The 12292-nt window shown below is 50.2% G+C and overlaps 1 protein-coding gene across 2 annotated transcripts; it reads left to right on the top strand.

Moving 5' to 3' along the window:
* The first annotated feature begins 2819 nt into the window (after nt 1–2819).
* On the top strand, nt 2820–11778 carry LOC144271054 (uncharacterized). Of its 2 annotated transcripts, none has more exons than XM_077828120.1 (4): nt 2820–2882; nt 6659–6682; nt 9678–10040; nt 11410–11778. In XM_077828120.1, the coding sequence occupies exons 2-4, from the start codon at nt 6659–6661 to the stop codon at nt 11551–11553; spliced, it is 531 nt and encodes a 176-aa protein (XP_077684246.1). In that variant the 5' UTR covers nt 2820–2882; the 3' UTR covers nt 11554–11778. The 2 variants fall into 2 exon arrangements, with proteins under 2 accessions (XP_077684246.1, XP_077684247.1); XM_077828121.1 differs by lacking the exon at nt 11410–11778 and adding an exon at nt 10568–11144.
* The last annotated feature ends 514 nt before the right edge of the window (nt 11779–12292 follow it).

The following is a 12292-nucleotide window of genomic DNA, read 5'->3' as shown; positions in this document are numbered from 1 at the left end:
ATCTCTTGCTAGCTGCAGCTCCAGGTGCGATTTGGCCCTCCTGATATCATTCCTACATGCCCGAGCAATATCTTTATACTCTTCCCTGGTCATATGTCCAACCTTCCACTTCTTGTAAGCTTCTTTTTTATGTTTAAGATCCGCTAGGATTTCACCATTAAGCCAAGCTGGTCGCCTGCCATATTTACTATTCTTTCGACTCATTGGGATGGTTTGTCCCTGTAACCTCAACAGGGATTCCCTGAAATACAGCCAGCTCTCCGGGACTCCTTTCCCCTTCAAGTTAGTCCCCCAGGGGATCCTGGCCATCCGTTCCCTGAGGGAGTCGAAGTCTGCTTTCCTGAAGTCCAGGGTCCGTATCCTGCTGCTTACCTTTCTTCCCTGCGTCAGGATCCTGAACTCAACCAACACTGCCTCCCAGATTCCCATCCACTTTTGCTTCCCCCACTAATTCTACCCGGTTTGTGAGCAGCAGGTCAAGAAAAGCACCCCCCCTAGTTGGCTCCTCTAGCACTTGCGCCAGGAAATTGTCCCCTACGCTTTCCAAAAACTTCCTGGATTGTCTATGCACCGCTGTATTGCTCTCCCAGCAGATATCAGGAAAATTAAAGTCACCCATGAGAATCAGGGCATGCGATCTAGTAGCTTCTGCGAGCTGCCGGAAGAAAGCCTCATCTACCTCATCCCCCTGGTCCGGTGGTCTATAGCAGACTCCCACCACTACATCACTCTTGTTGCACACACTTCTAAACTTAATCCAGAGACACTCAGGTTTTTCTGCAGTTTCGTACCGGAGCTCTGAGCAGTCATACTGCTCCCTTACATACAGTGCTACTCCCCCACCTTTTCTGCCCTGCCTGTCCTTCCTGAACAGTTTATAACCATCCATGACAGTACTCCAGTCATGTGAGTTATCCCACCAAGTCTCTGTTATTCCAATCACGTCATAGTTCCTTGACATCACCAGGACCTCCAGTTCTCCCTGCTTGTTTCCAAGGCTTTGTGCATTTGTATATAAGCACTTGAGATAACCTGTTGATCGCCCCTCATTCCCAGTATGAGGCAGGAGCCCTCCCCTCACAGACATTCCTGCCTGTGCTTCCTCCTGGTATCCCGCTTTCCCACTTACCTCAGGGCCTCAGGGTAGAAGCCAACATTCATTGTGTGTTACAGTAGCATGTACAGGTGCCCCAGACAATGTGCGAGGAGAGAGAGAGCTTGAGGACAAGACCAAGGAAAGAGGAGAAGACGTGATGGCTGCACATCAGATCCCTGAAGCTGGTGAGTGGGATCCATTGTCATCCCTTGCAGCAAATGGGATACACAGATCCCTATCTGAGTTTGCCCCCAGGTATATAGACTCACAGGGGAGTGAAGGGGGGGCAATATATAATGAGTCAGGTTCACAGACACGTGCTGGCTGCTCCAATGACACAAAGCAGCCATAACTCCACTCAGCGCGCCAGCAAAACCTGATGTCCCGCAGGGGAACTTTATTGAGCCCAGATGGCCTCTGGTGCTGCCGCTGACGTACTAGTTTATTTGCTGTTTCTGGGTATAACAGTGCTGCCTTTGGCGGGACACTACTGAGAGTATCAATTCAGGACAAATTGCTTAGAGCAGGGTAGTCACAACCCAAGGCTGCGGTTCCTCCTCTTCTAAGGCACACCAAACCAGCCAAACAGAGAGGACTTCGGTTTTACCCCACTGGCTAACCAAAAGTCATACAAACAACTCCTTTAGATACTCCAGTTCCCTTGTATAACCACCAGCAACCACTCCTTATGGGGCCGAATGGTTATGAAAACCAATACCCCAGTAAAAGAAAAATGGTTCTCCCGATCCCAAAGGACCAAGCCCCAGACCCAGGTCAATATACAAGTCAGATCTTATCCACAAATCATTCTGTTGCCAGTCCTTTAGAGTCTAAAATCTAAAGGTTTATTCATACAAAGAAAGAAATAAAGATGAGAGCTAGAATTGGTTAAATGGAATCAATTACATACAGTAATGGCACAGTTCTTGATTCAGGTTTGTAGCAGTAATGGAATAAACTGCAGGTTCAAATCAAATCTCTGGAGTACATCCACAGCTTGGATGGATCATTCAGTCCTTTGTTCAGAGCTTCAGTTTGTAGCAAAGTTTCTCCAGAGGTAAGAAGCAGGATTGAAGACAAAATGGAGGGGTTTCCAGAGCCTTTTATATCCTCTATCACGTGGAAGGAAACCCCTTTGTCCTTACTGTGGAAAATCACAGCAGCAAGATGGAATTTGGAGTCACATGGTCAAGTCACATGTCCATGCATGACTCAGTTTGCAGGCAGCAGCCATTGCTCACATGCTACCTTGAACAGCCCGGGAAGGCTCCTCAGATGTGGATTGGCGTCTCCCGAGGTCCGTTGTCAGTTAAGTGTTTCCTGATGGGGCACCTAGTCAGAATAGTCCTTTCTCAAGAAACTGACCAAATGCTTCACTGATGCTACTTAGAATCAAACACATTGAGATACAAGTACGTAGCCAATATTCATAACTTCAAATACAAAAATGATACACACATACAGACAGAATAATCATAACCAGCAAATTACAACCTTTCTATAGACACCTTCTTGACCTCCTTTATACAAGATTTGGACCTTGGTTGCAACAATGATCTATATGGTCACAGTTCATGTCAACATCACATGGGGGAAAAACCTGGATGCAGCTGAATGATTAATAAATAATCTGGGGCAGGCAGTTACAGGAAAAGGCTAGTCTAGTTATTGGGTGGTGTTCTGTTTGCTCTAACCACTTCCTTGCGCAGCAGCTAGAAGCGTCTAATCAGATCAGCGCGACAGGCTCTCGGGTCAGAGCCCCCACTCAGTTGCAGGTTGAAACAAGGTAACACTTTACTTTTTCTGTTCAGTTTCTTTTTCTAACAGCACAGTGTCTCCACGCGCGTACCTTGGCAGTTCTGTGGCAGGATTGGTACCAGACTTGTTAACTGCAGATCAGCGCGGGAAGTCCGGATGTCTTAAACCTTTTCCCATTAGCAATTATCTGTCTTTGGCTCATGCTGCTGCCCCTCTGCAGTGCTTGTATGTGTGTCTGTGTGGGGTCTCTTCTGTCCTTGCACAATCCCTGTCTGCATTGATTTGAAGCCAGATGCACTAATGTGATCACCGAGTAAATGTCCTACTGCAGCCAATGAGCTTTATGTCGCCCAGTTTCTTCCGTGACTGTGGAGCTATTGCTCTAGGAGCAGCGTTCAAAAAATCTTCTGCTCATAGCAAGTAGGAATTGCAGCTGAGGAAGTGGGGAGGAAGGAGCAGATGGCTGACAGAGCAGGCAGAGGGGGGAATGCCAGGGGGACTGGGAGTCCTGGGGTCAGGAGGAGCAGGAAACGGGCGAAAGTAAAAGCGGGGGAGAAGCAGCAGCTATGGAGGAAGATGAAGCTGCGAATGTTTTGCTGAAGGGGAGGGCAGGACAGAGAGTGAGGAGTTTGTTTGCACACAGCTAGGGTTACCAAAAAGAGGACACTGAGGGGCAGCGGGAGAGTTGGAGGGGGGAAGGGGGAGAGAGGGGGTGAAGAGGGGTGTTGGAGGGGGATATAGCTGGGGATGCTGGAGGAGGTATTTGTGGGGTGCTGGAGGGGTTGCATGTACTGGGAGGGGTACCTGGGAGGTGCAGGAGGGTTGTGTATTCTTTGGGAGGTGCTGGAGAGGATATCTGGGGGCTGCTGCAGAGAGGGTACAGTTGGAGGAGTTGAAGGAGCTGGGGGTACCTGCGGGGGTGTGTGTGTTCACTGGAGGGGGGGCAGTGTCATTAGGGTGACCACAGTCCAGACAGCAAATGTGAAAAATCGGGACGGGGGTAGGGGGTAATAGGAGCCTATATAAGAAAAAGACCCAAAAATCGGGACTGTCCCTATAAAATCAGGATATCTGGTCACCCTAAGTGTTACTCCCTGTCATGGTGGCAGGGGGGCTGGCGCAAGCTCAGAACGTTGCGCCTCCCTGCAGGACTCCCTTCCCCCGTCTGGGAGCCAGGGCCTGGGTGGGTGGGATCCAGTAGGTGTGGCTACAGGGGAATGAAGGTAGGGACCAATCGGGAAGTGGACCAATTGGGGCTCTTTCTGAGCTGCAACCTCTGCTCTGCGAAAATCTCAGACATTGCTTGTTATTTGAAAAATCTGCCCAGACAGAGGGTAGAGAATCTTAAAAGAGGCGATGTCTGGGAAAACCTGGACTTATGGTAACCCTACTCACAGCATGTGCCGGGGGGGAGTGTGCTGTAGCCCTTATAATATTGCTAGGTTGGTATTGCCAGTGATATCTTAGACCAGAGTGACCTGTGCCAAAGGTTTGCACTCCCTAATGACCACAGTATCAGAATTAGCAGGATGCAAATCACCCTGAGGCATGTCATTAGGTTTGGAGACTCTAGGAACGCCCAAGGAACGACAGCAATGACCACAATAATAGTCACAAGTTCTCAATCGACATTTAATTAATAATTGCATTGAACAGATAAACAAAGCCCCAACTCCTGAAATGTACACAAAGAAAGTGACAGACCGTAAGTCATCTAGCACCAGTATTTTCATACTCACATCCCCAAGGGTGCTGTAGAGTTGGATTGATCTCTCAACAGATGGTCATCTGTGGAGGGTCTGCAGATGGGTTTTTCTTCCCTGTTCATGCTGGGGAATCCCTTCTATCCTTTGTTACACTCACATCTATAACCCTTATGCATGTACATGAAGGTTCCAACCCCTTTCCTCTTATCTTCCACACCCCATGAAATTTGGGGTACCCTGCTTTTCAAAGATTACCCCTTATTTTCATGAGTATTTATGTCACCAAGGCCCCATGGTAACCTGTGGTTGCTGCAGAACGTCTGGTGAGGTTACATTTGGGCATCTTGTAGTGGAGCATTGTGTCATATTTTCCCAAACATCACCTATTGGTACATATTTTACAGTAATCTTGTAACTTTATTGGTACAGGGTTACTGCTGGGGCACCTTCTCATGTCAACCCTTCTTAGGTCTAAGGTGGCTAAACTAAAAATTTTACAGGCCTCAACCTACAGGCCTAGCATTATAGCCTAACTGCTTACATACTCATCACTCACAAATATATCAGCCTTACACTCCTATTTTTTCCTACACTTGTACCTACAACTGAAATCTATCCATCGCACATGGGCAGCAGGTATAGTAGGCCAGGGGAAGCTTAGCCTCCCCAGTGGCACAGCCATTGACCTGCTGCCTTTGAGAGCACGGACCTCTGGTGCTCTGCCCCGAGGCCCCCTCCTGCCTTCCCCCCGTGGCCCTGCTTGCACTCCAACTCTTCCCGTCCCTGCTCAACCCCTCCCCCAAGGTACCCTCTGCTCACTGAATCCCTCCCCTCTTCCATAGGGTGAAGGAGAGGAGGGATGCAGCGGGCAGTGAGGGTCTCTGGGGAGGGCAGTAGAGCAACTCAGCGAGTGGCAGGCAGGTGGGGGGGCCTTTGGAGGAGGGAGAGTGGATGTGATGAGTGGCAGGCAGCAGGGAACTCAGGGCCGGGGGCGTGGAGGAAGGGAGGGATTCAGCAGGCAGTGGGGACCTCGGGGGAGAAGGGGAGAGATGTGGTGGGGCAGAACGACTCAGCGAGCGGCAGCCAGGCAGGCCTGTGGGAGAAGAGGGGTGGTGGGGAGGAGGACCGTGGCAGGCATCGGAGACTTCTGGGGAGTGGGGTGGAGGAGGTGAGGGACTTGGGGGGGGCAGTAGGGGTCTCGGGGGAGGGAGGGGTGGAACGAGTCAGCGACCAGCAGGCAAGGGGGCTGAGCGGGGGTGGAGTGTGGGCGGGGCCTTGGGGGAGGAGGCCGAGTGGAGGCAGGGTCTTGGGGTGGAGCAGGGGACAGGGTCATGGTCCAGATGCCAGGGGAGCGTCTGGCATTTGGCCAGCTTCCCCAAATGCTGGAGCCATGTGCTGCCCATGCCATCACACACTGAGTAAATATGAATTAACCACAACAATAAATCCCATAATTAAATACGATGATTAGCTACAGTGCACAGACATAGTTAAACAGAGAGATGAGGAACATGCCTGATAGGAACAAAGCAGGCAGAGCAGAGCTGAGCATCTGCCCATAGGATCTATGAGCCACGCACTCCTCACGCTGTGCAGTAGCCCAGCACGTCTTGACATAGCTGCCTAGGCAGGATCTGGGGCAGCTGGTGGGAGGCAGGGATGCAGGTTCATCTGTGGAGCCAGCACCTCATTCCTCTTGGCTGTGGGTCCAGAGAGCTGGGGTCAATTGCGGCTGTCCCTGCGTGACCTGGGGTGAGGCATTTCATCTCTGTGCCTCAGCTTCCCTGCGGGAATGTTGTGAGGCTGCTGTGCTGCCTCTCAGGGTGAGGGGGGAGAGCGGGGGTTGACTCCCGTTGGGTCAGGGAGGGGCTCAGGTGCTGGGGGAGTGGGAGCCAGAGCAGACTTCGCCCAGCATTCAGGACAGAGCCAGCTCAAGTGTAGGTGGTTGGTTACAAAGCCACCTTCCAGCCAGGAGCCACAGCGTCCTTGCCCTTCTATCCCCCCCGCACAGTGCCATATGTCCCCTGCTCTGTCTCACCCTCCCCTCCCAGTTTCATCCATGACTGAGGGTAGCTGATCTCTGGTTTTGTTTTCACAGATGGGCGGCATTTTTTCAACAGAGGTGAGTGCAGCATGGTTTCTTGGGCCCCCCACAGGCTGCAGTCCAGAGCCAGCACCGGCTCCGCTTCACAGACTCTATTGTCACGCCAGCCACGTGAGGACAGGGATGGCTTCTGGTTAAGGCAGTGCCTGGCATGCAGGAGAACAGGGATTGGAGTCATGGAGTCTCTCTGGGCCTCAAGCTGTAAAATGGGGTAACAAGTCTGCCTTTGTTGGCTAATTAGATTGTAAATTCCCCAGGGCAGAGACTAGCTCTCACCATGTCGTGTATGGAGAACAGCTAGCACCACGGGGCCTGATCTTAGCTGGAGCCTGTAGGTGCTACTGTAACACACACAATATTTAGCCCACATGTGCTAGAAACCCCCCCCACCCCTCTCCCACGCACATACAGAGGATGTATTACTGAGTAGTTACCAGCTTACTGCGTCCCTCGTCCTCAGGGAAAGGAAACAAGCATCAAAGGTTCAGTCACTGGAGAGTAACTGCCTAAGGGACCAAGGAGCACAAACCCCAGGGCCTTTCCCCAGGCGCTTCAGGCTAGATTCACAAAAAGGACTTGGACTCAGCGCTGTGACATCTAACTGGTGGGCCCAAGTTAGGCGCTCAGGCTCCCCAGACAACACACAAGGAGAGTTAGGCACCTAAGACAGGGATTCTCAGACAGTGAGTGGGGGGGCTGCCCAGGAGTGACATGCAGTGGAAAGGGGTGAGGCTGCAGGGCCAGATCCGTAGGGTACTTAGGTGCCTGACTGACAGGCTGGAGGGAGGCCCCTCCCTCTGCCCAGGATTCTCCACCACGACCCCTCTCTACAGTTAGAAACCGAAGCCAGGTCAGCCCTTTCTCAGAAAGAACCAGAGAGGGGCACACCCCCATTACAGCCCATGGGCTGGTGCTTAGGGCACTCACATGGTTCAAGTCCTCACTTCAAATCAGTCAGAGCAGGGATTCAAATCTGGCCTGCCCACATGCCAGGTGAGTGCCCCAGCTACTGGGTAGACGGACATACATTCAGCCAAGCCAGCCTCCAAAATTCCCAGTCTGTTCGACACCAGCTCCCTTTTGTGAGGCGCCCGAACCAGTAAGTGTACAGAGCAGGCCTATGGGATCAGGCCTTGCAGGCCAGATTGGCAGGGGAACATCTGTTTTGAGAATCCCACTGGTGAGCCAGAGCTCTGGGTAGCAGGGCAGTGTCAGGATGTAGGGGCCTCTGCACATGCCCCAGGCAACTCAGGTGGCAGCTGAGTGGGAGTGCAGTGAATGTCAGGGCGCCTGGCTGTTGGAGGTAGTCCCTTTGTGAATCCAGCGGCTAGGATTCTCACCCACCAGCTCTTCCTACCCGTTCAGAGGGAATGACCAGAAGCCTCACACACTGTCTAACCCCCTTTCAGCACATCACGGACATGCTCCTAGGAGCACTAGAAACGTTGGGCTGGAAGGGACGTGGTGAGGTCATCTGGCCCAGCCCCCTGCATTCAGGCAGGCTCAAGTCAACCTAGAACATCTCTGACAGGAGTTTGTCTGACCTGGTCTTAGAAACTGCCAGTGATGGGGATTCCACAACCTCCCTTGGAAGCCTGTTCTGGTATTTATCTATCCTTAGCGTTACAAAACTTTTCCCTAATATCTAATATAAATCTCCCTTGCTGCAGATTAAGCCCATTACTTCTCGCCCTACCTTCAGTGGACATGGAGAGCAATTGATCATCATCGTCTTTATAGCTGCCTTAGCATATTTGATGACGTATCAGGTTTTTCCCACAATCTTCTCTCAAGACTAAACATACCTGGGTTTTTTTTTAAACCTTTTGTGATAGGTCTGGTTTTCTAAGCCTTTAAGCATTTTTCTGTTGATTCCTTTGGATGCCCACCAGTTTGGCCACATCTTTCTTAAAGTGTGGCGCTTAGAACTGGACAAAATACTCCAGCTGAGGCTTCACCAGTACTGAGTAGAATGGGACAATTACCTCCCATGTCTTACATATGACATTGCTGTCAATACACCCCAGCATTATATTAGTCTTTTCCACAACTGCATCACAATATTGGCTCATATTCAATTTGTGATCCCCTATAATCCCCAGATCCTGTCCAGCAGTACTGCTGCCTAGCCAGTTATTTCCAATTTTGTAACTGTGAATTTGATTTTTCCTTCCTAAGCGTAGTACTTTCAACTTGTCTGTATTGAATTTCGTCTAGTTGATTTCAGATCAGTGCTCCAATTTGTCCAGGTCCTTTTGAATTTGAACCTTGTACTACAAAGTGCTTCCACCCCATGCTACTATGGTGTCTTCCCATAAATGCCAGACGCATAATCACCACTTTGTTATATTGACTAGTACTGGACCCAGGACAGAACCGCCTGAGTGACCCTACTAGACACATCCTCCTCTTTGACAGCGAACCATTGATAACTATGCTTTGAGGGAAGTTTGTCAATCAGTTGTGCACCCACTTTACAATAGGTAATTTCATCTAAACCACATTGCCCCACTTAGAGCACTCAGGCCATAAATAGGTTTTGCCACATGGATGGTTCCTTGCTCATTTGCAGGATAGGTGTTAGCCAGGCAGGAGCCATGCTGAAAGGTGGCCAGCCTTCCATGGCATCACACAGGCACCAAACAGCTCTAAGGCAGAAGCATCTACAGGAGTCACAAGGACAAACATTTACACAGAGCCCAAGAAACACTCCCTGAACAAACCAAAGCACACCCTCGTTCCCCAGCTGGTGTAAATCAGTGTCGCTCCACTGTGCTATGCAAATTTCCACCAAAACGTGGGCCCGATTTGCCTGGCCTAGAACCTTGCACAGTCACTTGAAGCACAACCATTCTGAGCATGTGAAGCACAACCATTCTGAGCAGGTAGTGTTTTATACCCATTTTGCACTAGTGTATGATATAGGGTGCAGGGCAGTGAGGCACCAGGCCTTGGATGCTGATACATGAGCGAGTTGAAAGCAAGTATAACCGAGGTGGTTTATTACACGAAGGTGAGACTGAAAAAGCTGGAGAACGAGGAGGCAGAGAAGAAGAGACAGCACGAGAAGGAAGAGAAGCAGCGAGAACATGAGAAGGAAGAGAAGCAGCGAGAGCGCGAGGAGGCAGAGAAGAAGAGACAGCACGAGAAGGAAGAGAAGCAGCGAGAGCTCGAGGAGGAAGAGAAGAAGAGAAAGCACGAGGACCGGGAAAGAGAGCGACAGCACAAGGAACGCATGCATCAGAGAGAGCTTAAAGACAAGGCCGAGGAAAGAGAGGCCCGGCGCCAGATGCAAGAGAGAGAGTATGAGGAGCAAGAGAAGAAGAGGAAGCATGAGAAGATCATCACAGAGCTGCAGAACAAAAACCTGGAGTTGGTGAGTAGCAGCCCCAACAGAATTCCATCATCATCCCTTGTAGCAAATGGGGCTACGCAGATCCCTACCTGAGTTTGCCCCCAGGTGTGGGGTCTGGAGACCCTTATAGACTGAGGGGAGTGAAGGGGGCAATATATGTGAGTCAGGTTCACAGGCATGATCCAATGACACAAAGCCATAATTCTGCTCAGCTGGCTAGCTAAACTGTGTTTAGAAGCACTTTGTGACACCAGAGTGGTACAGCCCAGCTGGGGTATGTCTGATAGACACGCTATGAAATTACAGCCAAAGGAAGCAAGCCAAGTGGAAGGTCATCCATTTAAAGAGGGGCCTTTGCAGTTTGATACCATTGCACAGGAACATTTACCAGCCTGGCTGGGATAACCATTCGGTGCCAGCTCCCGCCCTGGGTCTGCAGGGCCCCCATGATAAAATGTCAGTGGGATGGGCCCAAGGAGGAATAAGGTACATCCAGAACCTGTGCAAAAATAGCCAAACCATTGTAGACATTTCCTTCCATGTCGCAGCCAAAGAGATTAAATAACATTGAACCAAGACCAGATCCCAGCGGGACCCCCACTGGAAACACCTCCTAGGATGATGGCACCTGAGTGACAAGTACTGTCTGAGGTCTACGTGTTAGCCAGTTTTTCAGCCATTTACTGTATTTACTGATACAATGGTTTTGTGAAATGCTGATTTTTTAATTAGAATGTCATGCAGTGCTAAGTCAAACATCCAGAGTCCATGTATACGATGTCAACACAGTGACCGTTATCAATCAAACTTGTGATCTCATTTACAACGGATTAGCAGCTGTGTTTGACAAGAACTGTTTCCCATAAATGATGGTGATTGGCAATAGTTACATCACCATCCTTTAATCATTACTCGTCCCGCAACAAGCTTCCCATGACCTTGCCTGGGAGCAATGTCAGGTCAAGTGGGCTATAGTTACCTGTATCGTCCCATTTAACCATTTAAAATATAGCAGAACATTAGCTTTTTTCCAGCCCTCCAGATCTTTGTGTGGTCCAAGGTCCAGGTGCTGCTCTGGACTAGGATGGCCACTCTTGGCCAGACTCCCTGATGATGGGCAGAGTAACAGCCTAGATACGCAGAGGCACAGTAGTGGGGGTGGGGGCAAGAGGGGATGATACTTCACAGTATGACGTGCCTCCTCTGAAGACCTCATTGCACCTTTCAACTCTAGAGGGTGCAAGTGGCCAAATGTACATCTCCTGCTCCCTCTCTGCAGCAAGCCCCATAGCCCCAACTAAAATGGCTGCCCCAGCCCTAGTGCCCATCTCAGATCACCCAGACCAACCAGTGATCTCTCTCTCTCTCTCACAATCTGTCTTCCTCACAGCGCATTCTCCGCCTAACTGGTCTCTCATCCAGTAAGAATTCCCCACAACGCATTCTTCAAGATGCTCTCTTATCCACCACACGCCCCACTACGCCTGATACTCTTGAGAATGCTGATGACAGCAGTGACGATGACGTGTATTGAACTGTACACTGTTCTTAATCCTTCTGAATGGAGGAACCGTGATTCCCAGCTGTGATGCCCAGTGTATTGTCGCCTAACCTGCCCAGCACAAAGCACGTAGTCCATTTCTCCTCTCACCTTCCCCTTTGCACTAATGGAATGCTTTTCCCACCCAGGGGTTTATTTCTGACTTTCCCTCTTGCTTTTTTGAGTCCTATTTATTGGCAGTGCTAATAAAGACACAAGCAACAGAATGTTGCGAGTCCTTCTTATGGGCCCAACCCTGCTCCCCTGGACATCAATTACAATTCAGATGTTGGGAGCAGGAACAGGCCCATTGTGCATATTCCGGCCAGACGTTAGCCCCTCCACACTTGAGACTCGTAGCATTTAAGGCCAGAAGACCCCATTGGGGTAATTGAGTCTGGCCTCCCTCAGAAACAGGAAGGGAATCTCAGCCAGTGATTCCTGCATTGAGATGATTGATGATTGAGATGATACCGTCTGGCTGAGCGCAAGTAGATCTTTTAGAAACACACCCGGCCTTCATTTAAAGCCTGCCAGGATGTCCCTGGTAAGTGGTTCCAATGGCTAACTGCTCTCGTGTTTAAACGTTCGCACCTCACTGCCAGTCTGAATTTGTTTAGCTTCAGATTCCAGACACTGGCTCTTGTTCTGCCTTTGCTAGATCAGTGAGCCTTCGCCGAGCAGAAATCTTCTTCTCTAGGTACCTGTAAGGCCATGATCAAGTCACCTCTCT

The sequence above is a fragment of the Eretmochelys imbricata genome, chromosome 10 (assembly GCF_965152235.1).
Source record: "Eretmochelys imbricata isolate rEreImb1 chromosome 10, rEreImb1.hap1, whole genome shotgun sequence".
Taxonomy (NCBI): Eukaryota; Metazoa; Chordata; order Testudines; family Cheloniidae; genus Eretmochelys; species Eretmochelys imbricata.
Note: the sequence above shows the minus strand (reverse complement) of the source record. Positions and strands in the feature narration are given on the sequence as shown.

Bases quoted from the DNA above. Each gene is read 5' to 3' on its own strand.
- LOC144271054 (XM_077828120.1), top strand. From the start codon at position 6,659: ATGGGCGGCATTTTTTCAACAGAG. The intron at 6,683-9,677 runs GTGAGTGCAGCA...TATTACACGAAG, and splicing joins GCGGCATTTTTTCAACAGAG to GTGAGACTGAAAAAGCTGGA. The intron at 10,041-11,409 runs GTGAGTAGCAGC...TCTTCCTCACAG, and splicing joins AGAACAAAAACCTGGAGTTG to CGCATTCTCCGCCTAACTGG.